The sequence below is a fragment of the Nelumbo lutea genome, chromosome 4 (genome assembly GCF_056320005.1).
Source record: "Nelumbo lutea isolate HS-2025 chromosome 4, American lotus-T2T, whole genome shotgun sequence".
Taxonomy (NCBI): domain Eukaryota; kingdom Viridiplantae; phylum Streptophyta; class Magnoliopsida; order Proteales; family Nelumbonaceae; genus Nelumbo; species Nelumbo lutea.
The window spans coordinates 18,846,415-18,864,658 of NC_142687.1; the positions used below are offsets into that span (position 1 = coordinate 18,846,415).

Genomic DNA, 18,244 nt, shown 5'->3' on the forward strand with positions numbered 1-18,244 from the left:
CTGCTCTTCCTGTATCTATTCTGAAAGCTCCATCTGTGAAAATCAGATGGTCGAAAAGTGTACAAGAAGCTACTTTTCTCCTTATTTCTTGTTTTCTTTTATGTGAACTTGGACACTAGAATGTGTTGGCCATTTCAACTAACTGTGTAGGGTGTGAAATGGTTTGACCGTGGTTCTTTGCATTGCGCATATCCCAAATGAGTCTGAACAACACAAGGAACTTACTAATATAGCTCATCTGGTCCTATGATGGCAGGTGATTTAACCTCTCTTCAATCCACAGTGACATGAATTGATGCAGATGCCTATTTTGAACGTCCTCAGGGTTTATCCCTATCTGTGCAAGGAGCCACACCGCCCTAGCATAATGGCATTGGAAAAACACATGCTGCCATGTTTCCTTTTCCATGTTGCCAATTGAACAACGTTGGTCTTGTTCATTCAAAAAACTCATTTTTTCTTTAGTTTTTATGCCATTCCGGCATGCCTTCCACATGAATAATTGGAATCTTGGTGGGACTTTGGTTTTCCAAATGATTTTCCAAGGGGTAGTTGTTTGAGACGATGAGGGGTTTTGTTTGGTAAGAAAAGCATACCCTGATTTTACACTGTATGTGGCTGTTTTAGACTCTTTCCAAACCAGTTTGTCTTCGCTATTCTGAGTCGATCTATGCAACTGGGTGATGTGATTTACTGTTTCCTCTGTGAACAAACTCCTTAGGAGCTCAATGTTCCAGCTTCCATTTTCCAGAATGATATCACAAACCCGGTTTAGGTTTGTAGGCTCCTGTACACCATTTTTGAATTGGGGTACACCCTCCGGGAGAGTAGGAATCCATGGGTCGCTTATTTGGACCCTTGTACCATCCTTAACCTGCCAAAACAAGCATTTTTTCGTCTCACCCAATAATGCAGCCACCTTCTTCCACCATGGGGAATCATTTTTTCTCCTTGATAATCTGCACCCACAATCCCCGATTGCTAGTAAGTAATCTCCAGACTTGTTTGAGAAATAGGGCTTTGTTAAAATCACCCATCCTCCTGAAGCCCAACCCTCCCTCATTCTTTGGTCTGCACAGCTTGTGCCAAGCAATGGTGTGCATGCTGGTCTTCGTCGAGGAAACCCCCCCCCCCCCAAAAAAAAAAAAAAAAACAAAAAAATTCTTTCAACCTTCTCCATTTTGATTGGCCAGCCTGTGATAGGAATCTAACTTTCCAAGCTGCCAATTTGGGGTCTACTTTCACCATCAGCTCTAGGTGGGGTGCAACTGCAACATTTTTACTTTGAAAACATAACTTTTCTCCTAGATACCTCTCGTGGGCTTTCAAGGGCTTTTCATTTGAAGTAGCTGCAGCATGACTTTTTTTTCTTTTTCCTATTAACACAATTGCTAAACATAGCACCAGATTCAGCGAGATTTAAGGTCCGTTTAGTTCGCAGCTGGAATCGGAATTGATATCAGAATCCTCCGGGAATCGGAATCAGAATGATTTATTCCTGGCATCTGGCATCTGTTTGGTTCAATCAGGAATCGGAATCAGAATCCGATTTCTTCTGTTTGGTTCCGATTCCTGCTGTTTGGTTCAACTAGAAATTGAAATCGGAATCAGCCAAAGTTTCCAATTCTGCCCCTTTTAATGCCTTAAAGAATCACAAGAAAGACCTGTCAACTACAATAACAGAAAATTGGACCCTACGACTTTCTCCATTTGGTGGGAACTTTTTTATCAGCAATCAGTAATCAATTCATTAACTTAATCAAGAAAACATTCATTTGATGGGAACGTTAACAAACAGAAGCAAATTTATGAAGAAATTAAACCTTCCCATTAGGAATATCAACGTTTCTAACAGGACCCTTGAACCATTTCTTTGCATCCAGAAACCACCAAAGCATTATTAAACCCAAACTTACACTCAATGCCACAGGTGCATAGTTGAATGAGTTCCAGGTGATGGGATAGAAAGTTGGCAATAAGAAGACTGAACAGGTATAACAGATCCACAAGAAGGCAATCAAGCAAATTGGCCTTCTTGCTTTGCCCAGATAAAATGGCCCTGGCTTGAAGTTCTTCTCAGCCATGACCATCCTTGCAAAAATTGGAACAGCATATCCACCAACCCATCCTATTGTGCATATGGAAGTTATTGCAGTGACCACGTTAACCTTCAATATAGGTAGTCCAAGAAGAATGCAGATGATTGCACACAGCCACACTGCATTCGCTGGAACCTTGTGCTTCGGATGCACTCTTCTCCAGATAGATGAAAATGGAACTCCCTATCTCTTGATAGAGCATATACCTGAAACATGCAATTGTGAAATGTTGGTGAGATGACAAGTTCATTCAATAAGTGGTATTAGATTAAAAGTCATTCAGACATGACACAAGCATCATGGTCTTCTAACAGGAGTAATAGTTTACATCTCTCCAAAATAAGAATACTCAAAATGATGTAGAAGTACATATAAAGAAAATAATGTCAGACAATAAATTGATTGAATTGAAAAGCCCATGACCAACATTTTTTTTACTTCCTTTTTTTCTGCTTAAACTAAAGTACTTTGCAGCAAAAGTTTAAGGTCAACGTCAAGGCCAATGAAAATAAGATGTGCATTATGGAGAAATTGGTTTTCAGATCAGGATCTAATATTCAGGCTTGGACTATTATGGTTTTTTATAGGAATATTTCCAAAAGCAAAGGTATAAACAACCTAGTAAGGTAAAGAGATAATTTACTTACCACTCTGGCTGCACTAGTAGTAATTGAAAGGCCACCAAAGAAGAAAGATCCCCAGATAACAAAGAGTAAAACTATTGCTCCTGTGGCATTATGATACCTCCCATGAAATGCGTCATAAAGTATTTGGGCTGGTACAAATGCTCCAGCAGTTTCGTTGTTTACATCATATAAGTAGCTTGGATCCTGGATTGAAAATAGCAATCTTGTATCAGATATGGAAAATAACAATTGGATATTAGTTCAGAAATAATACCTGAATGCTGAAAGTAAGAGCCAATATGTATGCCCATCCAAATAATGAAATGATCCCTATACTAGAAAGGATTGCAATTGGACCATTCTTGTCTGCACCCTTTGTTGTAGCTGTATACTAGAAATGATCCCATGAAATCAAAACATAATTAGTAGTTGTAGCTGGTTTGATCATTACTCAACCCCATGAATTGGCCAAAACAATCCCAACAAGTGTACTAATAAATCAGAGGAGAGAAATAATGGCATCCGTTGTTATTACAACAGATCGAGAGAGGGTGTTTGGGTGTATTATTATTAATTTATTTTTGTGAGCAGATGTTTGGATGTATTAGGAGCCAAGGCTTGATGGAAGCTGTATACACAGAAAGCTACTTTTTATCTATTATGGATTTCTTCTCCTCTGTCACTGGTGGATGTGTGCTATAAGTCAAATCATATAAATCTCTAGATATAATACTGAGTTGATTTATTTTATATTTTCCTTTTATTTTCACCATTTACCCATTGATTTTAGATCTTGAATTTATCCTTGGGCAACAGAAAACAACTGAGATACAAGATCAAAGATAAAACAACAGAAGAGTACTGATCACTCTTATATGGCCAATGAAGATCCACAATTGGTTGTTATAGAAGTGTTGTTTATGGATAAATTTTAGAACAACTCAGAGGTAATATTCCCCGTTGGTGGGATCAAACTGATAATGAGTATTAGTGTATTACTTAAACTGGATGATCGATTAAATTAACATTTCATGAAACAAATAAAATGTATGGAGTAGCTAAGGCGATTCACTGATGATTAAAAAATAAGGGGGAAAGGGATGAGAAGGGAACAAGGATTCCAAAGAATGAGAATCTGCTTTAGCATATTGAACTAATCATATTGAACAAGGGTTCCAAAGAATGAATCGCAGAAAAAAATAGGAGCAGATCCCAACTATACTCACCGATTGTCTGATCTGGTGTTAAAAACCGCTAATGGTAACAGTGAAGAAGTAGATCGATCCCAAAAAAGAGTAGGAGCAGATCTGCAAAAGAGAAAACCAGTCAGTTAGTGAAAAAAAAAAAAGAAGGAAAGAATGAGGAAGAGGAGAGGAAGAAGAAGATGGCGATGGAGTTTGGTTCAGCTTACCGTTGATTTCGAAGAAGGAGGAGGAGGAGGAGGAGGATAATGGTTTAACAGTGGTCTTACCTCGCCGGAGGTTGGTTCGGCTCTCTATTCGGCGATGGAAGATGGCAATGGAGTTCTCCCTGTTCGGCTCTCCCAATCTCTTCAATTGGATTGAAAATGAGGAGGGCATTTTTGTCAAAAGAATAAAAAAAGATATCCATATCCGGAATGGGAATCGCATTCCCTGGGGAGGGGTCGGGAATGGCCATTCCCCCATAAGAGGGATTCCCATTCCGCCTAGAATGGGAATGGGATTCCGATTCCGGACCCCTATTCCTATGAACCAAACGCACCCTTATTTTCTCCCCTGAAATATTTTCGAATTTTTTCAGGAGTTCTTTCACTTTTTTCACCTGAGAGGGAGTGCTTTGCACATTATTAGGCAATCATCAGCAAAAAGAAGATGACTAATAGCAGTATCTCCTCTACAGATTTTGATTCCTTGTAATTCCTTGTTCAGTTCTGCTTTTTCAATGAGGCTAGACAGAGCTTGCATCCCTATTATAAACAAATATGGCGATAGAGGATCCCCTCGTCTAATCCCATTATTCAGTTGGAAATACTCTTTTTGTGTGCCATTTATTTTGATAGAGAATGAGGGAGTATTTATACAAGTTTCAACTAATTGGCACCATTTATCTGTGAACCCCATCTCCTTCAGCATTTTACTAATGAAATCCCTTCTCATTCTATCATAAGCACTTGACATGTCAGTTTTCAAAACCACCCAACCTACTCCCTTTCTCTGTTTTCTTAGTTTATGGACAACTTCCTTTGCAACCAGAATGTTATCAACACCTTGTCTCCCTTTTATAAATGTTGATTGGTTTAGGGCAATTATTTTATCAAGGAGAGGTTGCATTCTTAGGACCAGAATTTTGGCAATAATTTTGTATAGAACATTGCAAACACTTATGGGTCTGTATTGTTGGATTTTTTCTGGGGTTTTGGTCTTGGGGATATAGACAAGGTTAGTGGAGTTCAGATTTGGTGGCATTTGGCCTGAAGTGAAAAACTCCCTAACAAATTTGCCAATGTCCTCTTTTAATAGCCCCCAGTACCTTTGGTAAAAGAACGGAGTAAAGCCGTCTAGTCCTGGTGCTGAGTAGGCTCTCATGGATTTAACAACTCCCTCAATTTCCTCATCCGATGGTAATCTTGTTAAATTGGCAGCCTCGGCTTCTGAAATTTTGCTTTGAACCAGATCATGCAATTCAACATTCTCCTCTGACTGGGGTCCACTTATCGAAATTGCATGTTTTTTAAAAGCTAGTGCAATCTCTTCCAATGTTAGATTATTCCCCTCTTCATTTTTTTAAAAACTCTAGTGAGTTTCTGTTCCATTTAAACTTTGTCATCTGGTGGAAATACCTTGTGTTGCTATCACCCTCCTTAAGCCAGAGCTCTCTAGATTTCAGCCTCCAGAGTTGTTCTTCCCTTCTCAGCCACCTTTCATACTCTCTTCTCAGGACCATTTTTCTTGTGATGTCGCTGGATTCCCCCATTTCTTCCATTTTCAGAATTTCTTCCTCTATTTCTTTTAATTTCTCTTCAATTCTTCCAAATCTCTCTCTATTCCACCTAACAAGCCTTTCTTTGCATTTTTTTAACTTCTGACACACACCTCCTGGATTATTTCTTAATTGCCACTCTTCTTTAACAATATCACCGCATTCCTCCTCGGCCCACATAGGTAGAAAGTGAAACTGCTTAGGGCCAGAAGTTATATGTGGGTTCGTGTCAGCAAGGAGAATTGCATGATCTGAGAAGATATTTTTGTAAGTTCTAATTTTAGCATCCGGGAATCTTTCATGCCACCAAGGGGTTGCCAAACCCTTATCTAATTTTCCTTTTACATGTAGCCATCCTTTTTTCCCATTTGACCAGGTGTACTTAACCCCCTTTGTTTCAATCTCAAGAAGAGCATACTCTTGGATTAAATTGCTTAGGTGTTTGGAGGTTTGGCACGGTCTGGTACTATATCCTTGATAATCTTGGGCTTCTGTCATGTCGTTTAATTCATCCACCATCATCCAATTGTCTTTATTCCCAATGAGCTCTTTGAATTCCCTCCAATAGTTGGCTCTTTTAGTTTTGTTTGGGTAACCATACACTAAACATATCTACCAAGGAGACTCTGATGGTCCATTTTTTATGTTCAGAATGATATTTCTCTCTGTAATTGTGACGATTTCAATGAACATGCCTGTCTTCCAATAACACATTAACCCTCTTGCTAAACCCTTTGCTTCTATTCCGCATCCCTCTCCGTAACCTAGAGTCTTCCCAAGTTTCTCCATTTTTTGATATTCCGCTTTAGTTTCCAATAGGAAAACTAAGTCTGGATTTTTCTCTTTTATTTGTTTTTTCAAATATCGTTTTTTGTGTGGGTCATTGCACCCACGTATGTTCCAGATCAAAAACCTCATTTTAGTATTTTCAGCTATGAGCTTGGATAGTAAACGTGGGTATTAGAAAAACACAGGTGCAATAAAAACAGGCACAATCAGTATAGGAAACAGACCAAAGATCGACAGTAGACGCAAATAGATGACTCACCTGACAGTGGTTGTAGAAAAGTAGTACCGCAAGTAGTAGTTCACTCCCCGAAGGGGAAAGGTTCTCAAACGTTTCTTCCCAAGGGAAAACCCCGCTAGTGTCTTTCTTTGCAGCTTTGTGGCCTGACGATGAGGGAGTATAAGGATCCAAAGGCAATTTTCTGATGACGATCTCCTGAGACTTCTCCTTAATAAGTTGTGGTTCCAGTTCCTGCATTTGGAAAGCCGCCCATCCGTCTTCTGGTTCAAGAAATAAAGTTCTAGAGAGTGGAATAGGAATTTTACTCTGGACTCCTTCCGCTGTTTGTATGTGTATCATGTTACTAGCCACGTGCACTAGAGCTCTCGACTTAGGGTCAAAATATGTCTTCCTTGGTCGACCATGGAGGATGGTTGTGAACTGTGGCTACGGTTCCAACCAATTGATTTTTCATTTTTGCATTTTAGAATAGGACATAATTACCGGGAGAAACAATTCTTTGATTTTTGAAAGAGGCGCCACCTATCATAATACAGTGGATCCCTCCCTATTTATTTTATGGAAAGTTCCATTTTATTACCCTCAAAATTGGGGGTAGTGTCAACTTAGTATCTAAATTTTCAGACGTGTCATGTAGAATCCAAAATGTCAATTTAGTCTCTAACGTCAATTATCTTATTAGGTGATGGTATGTACAAGTTAAAAGTTTTCAAAATGTCAAAATTATCCTTAAAAACAAAATATTGTTCATTATCTTCTACCTTAAGACTCATAATAACATTGAGCCATCATGTGATATCCTCAATATCATATTGAAGGATATTCCCCATTTCATATGGCAATGGAAAACTACTACTACTACTACGGGGAAGAAAGAGAAGGGTACTTTGAATTGAAGAGGGTTCTTGTAACTTGCCATTACAAGTTTGGCAATTCCGGTGACGAGGATGACCAAGTGATACTAATGAATGTAGTGTATGGGGAGGGGTCGTCCCCATACACATACCAATCATAAATTCCCTTGGTTGGAAGAGAAAGCAATGCCTTTGATTTTGTGATGGATTTGGATGGTTTGAAGGTCATGATGAGATGGGTTTCCATTGTTGTTCACGTACCAATCATCCTCAAGCATGGACTTGAACATAAACAGAGAGCCTATCTCATCTTTATTGTCTACTCCTCCTCCTCCGACATTCTTGGTCCATAAAACATCATCTTTTTCTCTCACGGTTCCTTAGGAATGGCAACGGGATTGGTTTGGGGCAGGGATCATATTCACCATCCTTGACCTCGATTCTGAAATTAACCCCATCCTTGTTAGGGATAAAATTTGCCCTCCATCCCCATCCCCGACCCAATGATGCCATTAACCCTTGATAGCATTTCTCCTCAGCTTTTCTTCTTCGGCTAGGTTCATTGACAGATAAAAAAAAAAAAAAAGAAGAAGAAAAACAAGTCCATGCTCTGAGAAAGAACAAGATGTAGAGGGAAAAAAGAAAATGATGTTCTTTGGGGCTACACTGAGGGAAAAGTAAAATGTATTTACTGCCACAAAGTGAAGAAGAACAAAATATAGAAGGAAAAGGAAAATAGCTTTTTCAAAACATCATTTGGGGGAGAGACGAGTAGTAGATATAGCTCTAAGTCTGAGCGCTTCTCCGAGACCTCTCTGTGGCTTATCTATCCCTGTAGCATGGTTATTTGATTGATCGTCAGTTGTTTGCTCAGGGGTTCATCAAGACGGGCATCGGTGATAGGATTGCGACTTCATTAAGTGGCTTGGCAAAAGTTCGTTGGGATTGTCTTATGGTTTGACGCTTAATGAAGCGCTTATTGCTTTGACGGTGCCAAATGCAACTGCAAGAGTTGGAGGAGTGTTCTTGCCTGATTATTAAGCCGTTGTCTCATTGAAAGCCTTCGAATGAGCATGGTTTTAAAAGGCGGGTGAGGCAAGGCGGCCAATTTTCGCCTAGCCTCAGTAGTCTTAGTCTCAAAGCAAGGGACATAAGCCTCAGTTTTAATGAGGCATAGGCCTTTGGCCTTTGGCCTTTCGCCTCAATTTATTTGAGGTGGTAGCCTTAAGTTAAAGGGTTTTTGGGTGGGGAAAATTGGATTTTAGTATGGAAAAATTTGGAAAAAAAAAGTAAAAACCTCAAAATGTAGGGTTTCCGATGACCAAAATCCCATTTCTCTGTTTTTGTTTTTCAATTGAAATCAAGAAGACCGAACTCATTTCTCTTCTAATGTTCTCTGTTTTATCTTCTATGTTCTACTTCTTAGGCCGAGCTCAAGATTCAAAAAGACAAGAATATTGGATGAAATCAAATTGTTTGATTGCATACAAGTCTTCCTCCTCCTCCTTATTCTTATTGAATCTTGTGTACAGGTTTTCCTCCTCCTTTTCAACGTTTTTTTTTGTCACAAACTATCAGCTTGGTGGGGTGACAAATTTGTGGGAGGTCAGAGACTCAAAAGTGTTGGCGTGCTACTTTCTTTTAATTTCACTTTCGGATAGTAAGTGTTGTGATAACTGATAACTAATGAGGTGCTTGGATACATGTTGCCATGTTGTCATAAACTCATAATATAATATTGAATCTGGATCCGTTTTGCCATTTTCCATGAGCAGCTCTTGTCACAACCATCAATGGTGTTTTATCATGACAGCCACGAAAATGAGTTTAATTCATTTAAAGATTTGTCTGAAACCTTCAAAAAGATTTGAACAATCAACAATTATTGAACCATTGATACATTAAGTGACAAATAATTATATAAAACTTTAATTATTTATTTTTTCATAATTTGTAAGTTTTTAATTCAAGACTTACGCCTCAAACTGCCTTGAGGCCTACGTCTCGCCTCTTTAGCACCCAATCGCATTGCCTCTGCCTTTAACCTTTTAAAATCTTGTGAAAGAGACAAATAAGGGAATCCTTAGAGAGAGATAGAGATAGAGGTGGACTGAGATGCCGAGAGATAATTTGAAGGTGATTGAAGGGTTTTAGGAGAAAAAATGTGGAGAAAAATAGTGGGAGAATGAGAAGGGCTTCTGTTGATTCAATATTGAATTGGGATACGTCTTCGGCGGAGAGAAGTGCTTTTGCTTGGATGAATTCTAGAGCCACTCGTATGTGTTTCCTAACAAATGGTTTTGATTTCTTACGTTGATTTATTTTTAGAATTTTCTAGATGGTTTTGATTAATTTGATAGTATAGACGTATAGTAGGGATTGCATATTTATGATGACTAACCATAGACGTATACATGCCAAGGGTGTCTGCATCCTTTTGGTGCGTGAGAGTATGAAAGTGGAGGAAATAGCGAACACAAAGACAGTAGAGATTGGGGGAATGCATGACTCTATCCAAACGTCCTCCATCTGATGAGCGTTTGCTGGTGTTTGATGTGTAGTGGTAGAAAAGTAGCTAGAAATAGCTAGGTGAGGCCACTATGTCACAGGGTAGATTTGTAGTGGAAGAAACCCGTGCGGCGTCCAAGCCATGTGCAGCCAGGACAAGCTTGATGTGTGTGTAAGGGTCATGCGTGGTCCGATGAATGGCTCCATCGAGGTCAATGGCACTGGATCATAACCTCGTTGTGCATGGCTAGAGCTATCTGTGGCTCTTGTCGGTCCATGGGAGGTGCCACTTACATGCCAAAGGGGGAAGGCCATAATGTGAGGCAACTGTGGTGCCAATGATGCGAGGCACATGTTGTGTTGATGATGAAAGGTAACCGCTGGGCTTGAACACACCCGTGTGCTGTGGGCATTGGGGTAGCTCGAATAGCTTAGGCATGGGGCTGACGAGGTGTAGGGACTTGCTTAGGCCATATCCGCATGGAAAGCATCCCCTTGATGTGCGTTGTGTAGTGTTGGTCTATGCACTATCCCCATGAACATGTGTATGCCTATGAGGAACCTTGATAGCCATGCTAGCCATTAACCAGGGCCACTCCACAAGGGAGTTTTGGTCTAGGAGTGCCAAGGTTAGGCACCCGAAGAGATTGACCACCCATTCTCAAAGAGTATGTTAAACTTTTGGTGGTCTACCAATAGGAACATCATTTTTTTGAAACTTCATTCTAATATATTTATAATATTACCACTCAATATAAGCCTGCCAAGTGTAAATAAGATTTAGTCTATGTTAGACCATGACAACTGGGTAGAACGTATACATTGTACATGTTAGATGAACAAGGGAATTTAAAGTAGTAAAGAATGAAAAGCATGTTAAATACATGAACAAGGGCATTTTCGTTGTTTTACATGATTAACGTTTTGAACCAATTTGACACTTTTTCAAAATTTGGGTACTGCAGTCATATATTTAAAAATTCGGTACTAATTCAACACTGATTTTCTACCAATAAAATACATTCCAATCATTTACATCTTAAGAGTTAAGATTTTCTATCGATAAAATACATTCCAACCCTCTACCACATCTCATCATAAATCTGAGACCCACTATGAAAGTGAGATCCGCCATGAAATGTGTCATGTAATATCATGTTGGTAGTGGGCTGGAACGGATGATCCGGACTCTCGAATTGAGTAATGAAATGGAATTTTCCACTTATTTTAAGATTTTATGCAGTAGTAGTGGCTCCCACAAAACGAGCGATCCTGGCTCTGGGTTCTTTGCAATTGCATGATGCAGAGAATCCACCACGTTTTATCAAGAACAGATGGTGCGATTGACGGTTGGTTAGCGAAGACTGAAGGCAGTATCCATGTGGAATGTGTTGCTGTGTGCATTTCTCTAATTACCTATCTCCTGTCATGTGTTGGTTGGTAATACCAACAAATACTCCGTATTCGCAGTAATTACATTGTCCTTTTGCAACTTGCAACCTGCAACCTGCAAGAGAAATCCTGTTACCAAAAATCTCCCTATTCCTTTATTCACAGTAACAAATCCTTCCAGGGGCATTTCTAGTAATTTCGTTTCAAATCGGCGCCCAGAATTCAATATCCCTTCCTTTACTGCGTGCTCTCTACTTAAAGGTGCCAACCCACCAGACGTCCTAACCAGTTCAGCTGCTTCAACATTTGGTTTTGCTACTTCTTGTAAACCAAACAAGGTTCGAATTCGATCTTCTCTTCTTTTTGAGAAATGTTATTAATTAATATGATTAATTTTTCGGTATAATTTGGACCTCCTTCTTTGATGGTGTTTCCATTTGTTTGGATTTCTTCTCTTTTATTCGTTGTCGTTCCACTTGTAATTGTTTCTCTCCTGGTTAACTATTCGTCATCATTGGTCGTTGCTTCGGCACTCGCATTTTTTTTAATTTTCTTGGTTAAGAACACTCAGCTGGCCTCAAATTTGGTATTTATCTATAAAGCAGAATGCTTTTAACTACTGAACTCTGACTTTTGATCAGAACGGTCTCTAGAAGATGGTTTGGAATAACTCATGCAACAAATTTTCCCTCTCCTATGTTTACAATTCATTGCCAACTAGTTTTCAGATCGTCAAGTTTATATCTGGCTATAAAGATTATTTGTGCTGTTGGACGAGTGTTGATCTTTTTAGTGGAAGAAGAAATGCTAGAAGGAAAGGAGTTATTACTCTACTTGATGAAATAAAAGTGTCTTGAGCTTTTATAATAATTTTCATTATTTCATTTTTTGGGATTTTAATTCGGGAGGACTCTTCTCTTGTTCTTCTTTCTTTAACGGTGTCGATGATAAACCATTCGGCTTTCCTGGATAAGCCATCTTGTCCAGGTCTGTTCACTTTAGTTGGGAAGTGGTGTGTGTAAATCAATTCCTGCAATATGCCAACTTGGGAGTTGTCTCCTCTAATGTGCATCGTCGGGATTTTGCCACAATATTTTGAAACTACTTCGTGCCGCTCCGTTTATTGGTGTAGTGGCTGTTTTTGACGACATATTTGACATTTGGATCTCTTTGAGATCAACTTCATCTTGCCTCCTAATAGGCGGGAAAAGATACATATCTGTGAGGCCAGAAACTCCAGAATGTTTTCTACCAGCCCAGGGGTGTCAGAGGAGATTATCTTTAACCCTGTCACGGGCAGAGTTGCCCGTTGGATGCTAATGGGGTAGGAGTTTAAGATTTTAACTGGACTTTATTGCTTGGTGGTGGCAGGCTATAACGAGCTCTTTTATCAGCAGGCTCGGACCTTCCAGGAGCGAACCCATCCATCCGGAGCGCTACTAAGCTCAAATTTGGTGTTCTATTGGTGACCTTGGTTCTTTTTGGTAAAAGGAATATAGAATCAAATGAGACTCCTCTTGGGCTCATCCTTGGTAATTATGGTCAATTATAGTCCAATAGAAATGGAGAGCTCCATCAGAGAAAAGCTTTTTGAATTCCTTTATCTTGGGTTTTCAGAGGGTTGAGGTGGATGGAAAACCTAGGCTGTTATTGGTCAACTGCACTTGTTTCATGTTTCAGACTTTCAGTGGTGTACGGACCTTGTGTTTGAGACATTCGTTAGGGAGGTAGGTGGCTTGGCTTCCAGGGTGAACACCTCATTCACACGGATTCCAAAGTCCATTAACTCAGTGGCAGATAGCCTAGCCAAGTGAAGTTTAAAATAGTGGCCTGATGTTCCTGGACAGCTTGTTTTAGTGTAATTATTGTTTTAGGTTTTCTTATAGTTTCCTCTTCAGAGTCATCCCTTTGTATCCCAACTTTGATTTTTTTTTTTTTTTTTTTTTTTGTGTGTGTGTGATTTTGTGTTTCTACTCCCTCTTTTATCCTTATTATTCTTATTGTAAGGATTAATTAGAAAAGAATACTAACTGATAATAGAAAGGAAGAGAAAGAAAGAACTCCCATTCTCACTGGTGGAGCTATGGGGTTTCAGTTTTATGACCAAAACATCTGAATGGACTTCTTTTTATCTTGTTAGCTGTATAGAATGTCCCTCGGTTCCTACTGATGGCTTATTTTGTTTTAAGGGCTTCTTTTTTATCAGTTGACTGTAAAGCTTTATTTATATGTTTTAAAAAATAGTGTGTACAAAGTGGCGTGCCAGGAACACTCCATCATTTTAGCTGTTTAGAATGTCCCTAGGTTCCTACTGATGGTTTATTTTGTTTTAAGGGCTTCTTTTGTATCAGTTAACTGTAAAGTTTTATTTATATGTTTTAAAAAATAGTGTGTACAAAGTGGTGTGCCAGGAACACTCCATCATTTTGCCTAGTTTCACTAGCCACCCATTAGAATTTATACAAGTTCCTTGTAGGACAAACCCCAGAATAATTGTTCCCTAGTAGCTCCTTGTTTGTTTTGGGACTTCTTACATTAAAATCATTTTTACCTGCTTTCATTACTGATCCTAGTCTAAGAGAAGAGAAAGATACAATTAAGTGATTTTCTTCTAACAACATTTTCCCCTCTTCTCTGCAGGTCTTCATCTTTTCAAAGTTGAATTTGGGCAGTGGTATTCTTTGTGTCAATTGCAAGGAGGGATTAATAGTATTATTACTGTATTCTGACCTCCTTTTGATAATAATTTGAAGTAATGATTGTCTCTGCTCTTTTAACTTCTGTGGGAATCAATCTTGGCCTTTGCATTTTATTTTTCACATTATATTCCATACTGAGGAAGCAGCCAAGTAATGCCAATGTGTATGGACCACGCTTGGTAGCTGAAGGAAAACCTCACCAAAATAGTTGTTCCAACATAGAGAGGTTATTGCCTTCTCCTGGTTGGGTAAGAAGGGCATGGCAACTTTCAGAGGAGGAAATCTTGTCAACAACAGGCTTGGATGCTGTGGTCTTAATGCGTATTTTCATATTCAGGTAGCTTTATATTTCTCCAATCATTGTAGCTTACAATTTAGTGAGTAATTTTTTGCTTGCATTAGTGGAAAGAATCATAAAATGCACATATATGAAAATTTTGAAGAAAAATGCTTTGATATGGGAAAATGTGAGGCCAGGCTTGAGGAGTATCATTTAGTGTACCTTCTGGATTGGGTACATATTGAACCCCACCTTCTGGATTAGCCATCTTGGCAGTGTAGCCGGCCAGAGATAGGTGGAAGAGGAGAGAAGAGAAGAGAAGAGAAGAGAAAAGAGAGAGTTTGCAATGCAACAGTACTGGCGGTGCCAGTGTTTATTTAATATATACAAGGCGACAGAAATAACAAGGGAAAAGACCCTTGTGCCCCTGAGTACAATAACAGACATAACAGAAATAAAAAACGAAATAAAAAAAAACACTTTAATTAGACAAACAGGCCCTAACAACTGCAACTAAGTTATTCTAACATTATTCCAACACTCCCCCTCAAGTTGGAGCATAGATGTCAATCATGCCCAACTTGTCACACAAATCTTTGTGCCGCACATGATGAAGACCTTTGGTGAAGATATCTGCAAGTTGCTCTTCCGAGTTGACATATGGTGTGCACACTTCTCCACTTTCAAGTTTCTCTCTGATAAAATGTTTGTCCACTTCAATGTGTTTCGTCCTATCATGCAGAACTGGATTAGCAGCAATATTGATGGCTGCCTTATTGTCACAGTAGAGTGAAGTAGGATTGTTTACTTCAAAACCCAGTTCATCTAACAGATTTCTTATCCACATGATTTCCGCAACCCCATGAGCCATCGCTCTATATTCTGCTTCAGCATTGGATCTAGCCACCACACTTTGTTTTTTGCTTCTCCATGTGACAATGTTTCCTCCTACAAAGGCACAATAACCACTGGTGGACTTTCGGTCATTGACTGCTCCTGCTCAATCTGCATCAGTATATACTTCCACTTTTAAGTGACTGTGTTTCTGGAACAACAAACCGGCCCCAGGAAACTTTTTGAGATATCCCAAGATCCTCTCTGCAGCTTCAAAGTGAGTTGTCATCGGGCTGTGCATGAATTGACTAAAGACACCCACTGCATAGGCAATATCAGGCCTGGTCATAGACAAATATAGAAGTCTCCCCACAAGTCTCTGGAACATCTTTACATCTTTCAAAAACTCTCCCTGACTGTCTCCCAGATGGTGATTAGGTTAAATAGGTGAATCAGATGGTTTTACCCCCCAACTTGCTTGTATCTTCTAGTAGATCTAGTACATACTTCCGTTGGGAAATAAAGATGCCCTTGTGAGAGCGGGCAACTTCAATTCCAAGGAAGTATTGTAAGGAGCCTAGATCCTTCACCTCAAATTTAGTGGCTAAGAATTTTTTTAGTCTCTGGATTTCAGCCTCCCAATCTCCTGTGATCATTATGTCATCCACATACCCAATAAGAGCTGCAATTTTACCTTCACCTCTTTTTACAAACAAGGTATGATCTGATTGGCATTGTTTGAATCCCATTTGTTGGACTGCTACATGGAACTTACTAAACCAAGCCCGAGGTGATTGTTTCAATCCATATAGGGACTTTTTCAACCTGCACACTTTTTGTTCACTGCCTCTGGCACAGAACCCTGGGGGTTGGGTCATGTACACTTCCTCTTCCAAGTCACCATTCAAGAAGGCATTCTTGATGTCCAATTAATGAAGATCCCAGTCAAGATTTGCTGTCAAGGAAAGGAGAATCCAGATGGAGTTCATCTTCGCTACAGGGGCAAAAGTCTCTGCATAGTCCACTCCATATACCTGCGTGAAGCCTCTTGCTACCAGTCTAGCCTTGTACCTTTCAATAGTTCCATCAGCTTTGTGTTTCACTGTGAACACCCACTTTCACCCCACTGGTTCCTTCCCCTCAGGAAGATCTACCAACTCCCACGTACCATTTTTATGTAAGGCATCAATTTCTTCTTGCATTGCATCTGTCCATTCAGGTTTTGACAAAGCTTCTGCCACGGTCTTAGGGATGGGAACACTGTCCACAGAGGAGAGGAAGGCACGGTATGAGGGTGAAACATGCTCATAGGACACAAAGTTAGAGATAGGATGATTAGTGGTACAAGATCTAACACCCTTTCTCTTAGCAATAGGAATATTAAGATCATTGGGGACATGTGAATCAACATTTAAAGGTGCAATGGGAGCAAGTGTACCTGGCTGATGAGACGGATTTGCCTCGGGTGAATCCGATGATGTTGGTTGCATAGTGTCCGGCTCCACGGCTCTTGAACTCTGCTGGCTCTTATGACGACGATGGAAAACCCGAAACGGAGGAGGATCGGGTAAAGGAGGTAGTTGAATCTGAGTTGTCGCCTGTTTCTCATCAACCCTTCTCTCCCCCTGAGGAGAAACCGAGAAGAACGGTTGACTCTCAAAGAATGAGACATCAATGGAAACATAGTACTTACGGGCAATGGGATCATAACAACGATACCCCTTTTGAGATGAGGGATAACCAAGAAAAACACAAGGAATAGCCCGAGGGTCAAGTTTACCACGAGTAGGTGATAGGTTGTGGACAAAACAATGACACCCAAAGACACGCATCGGAATGGTGGACAGCGGGGCTGTAGGGAACAGGAGCTGATGTGGGGCCTTATACTCTAGTAGCCGAGAGGGCGTGCGATTGATGATATATGTCGCACACAATACTGCATCCATCCAGAACTGTTTCGGCACATTCATATGAATCAGCAAGCCACGAGCAACTTCGAGTAGATGACGATTTTTTTCGTTCAGCCACACCATTTTGTTGGGGTGTCCTGGCACAAGAGCTTCGCTAAAGTGACCCACTCGAAGCAAAGAACTTCGTGAGATCACTATGGAAATATTCCTTTGCATTGTCCAACTGGAAAATATGAATTTCCGTTTGGAACTGAGTGAACACCATGCGTTGGAAATCTTTCACAATTTGTGGCACTTCATCTCGAGATCACATAGGATAAACCCAAGTGTATCGAGAATAATCATCAATCAACGTAACAAAATACTTATAGCCAGCCGCAGTAAGTAGACATCAGAATAAACAATATGAAATGGAAATTCAGATCTTTTATTTTTTAAAGGTAAAGAGCTTCTACAATGCTTACTCAACTGACAAGTTTGACATCGTAATTGACTCACTGACAAGGACTCAAAAATCTTTGGGAACATAACTTTTAACGATTCAAAAGAAAGATGACCTAAACAACTATGCCATAAATAGGCCTGACTCTTACTCGCCGAACTTGTGGACTCAGTCACCACTAGACCAACATTATTCTCCAACATGTAGAGACCATCCACCATGCTTCCTCTACCAATCGTCTTCCCCGAGGTCAAATCCTGAAACACACATGAAGACGGAAAAAAGGTGACTGAGCAGTTCAAAGAGTGAGTAATACTACTAATGGACAACAAATTAATAGGTAATTTCAGAACATGCAGGACATTTGGTAGAGTAAGGCCAAGTGGGAGAGATATGGTGCCTCGGCCAGCTATGGTAGAAAAGGAACCATTAGCCAGTCTTACCTTATCTCTCCCAAAGAGAAGGTTATATGTCTGGAACAAATTTGACTTATTGGTCATGTGATTTGAGGCTCTGAAGTCAATAATCCAAGGTGAATCAGTAGTATGAGATGACACATGGAAGGCTGTGGCATTACCTAATGTAGATGCAAATGAGGTAGAAGGAGTAGGC

The 18,244-nt window shown here is 39.8% G+C and overlaps 1 protein-coding gene and 1 long non-coding RNA gene across 4 annotated transcripts in view; one reads left to right on the top strand and one right to left on the bottom strand.

Moving 5' to 3' along the window:
• Nucleotides 1-1,625: 1,625 nt before the first annotated feature.
• Nucleotides 1,626-7,194, bottom strand: LOC148854351 (uncharacterized). Its single transcript, XR_016094768.1, has 5 exons — nt 6,735-7,194; nt 3,952-4,032; nt 3,000-3,116; nt 2,747-2,929; nt 1,626-2,305 (listed from the first exon to the last, which is right to left on the bottom strand). It is a non-coding gene; the product is annotated as an uncharacterized LOC148854351 (long non-coding RNA).
• A 3,917-nt stretch (nt 7,195-11,111) lies between these two features.
• Nucleotides 11,112-18,244, top strand: part of LOC148854352 (hyperosmolality-gated Ca2+ permeable channel 2.3-like) — a 48,720-nt gene continuing 41,587 nt past the window's right edge. Inside the window, exons 1-3 of one of the 3 annotated variants that reach the window (XM_088983781.1) lie at nt 11,756-11,805; nt 12,839-13,194; nt 14,108-14,503. In XM_088983781.1, the coding sequence (XP_088839907.1) occupies nt 14,223-14,503 (281 nt within the window). In that variant the 5' untranslated portion in view covers nt 11,756-11,805; nt 12,839-13,194; nt 14,108-14,222. Of the gene's footprint in view, nt 11,806-12,838; nt 13,195-14,107; nt 14,504-18,244 lie in introns of all 3 variants that reach the window. The other 2 variants (XM_088983780.1, XM_088983779.1) reach the window with 2 other exon arrangements.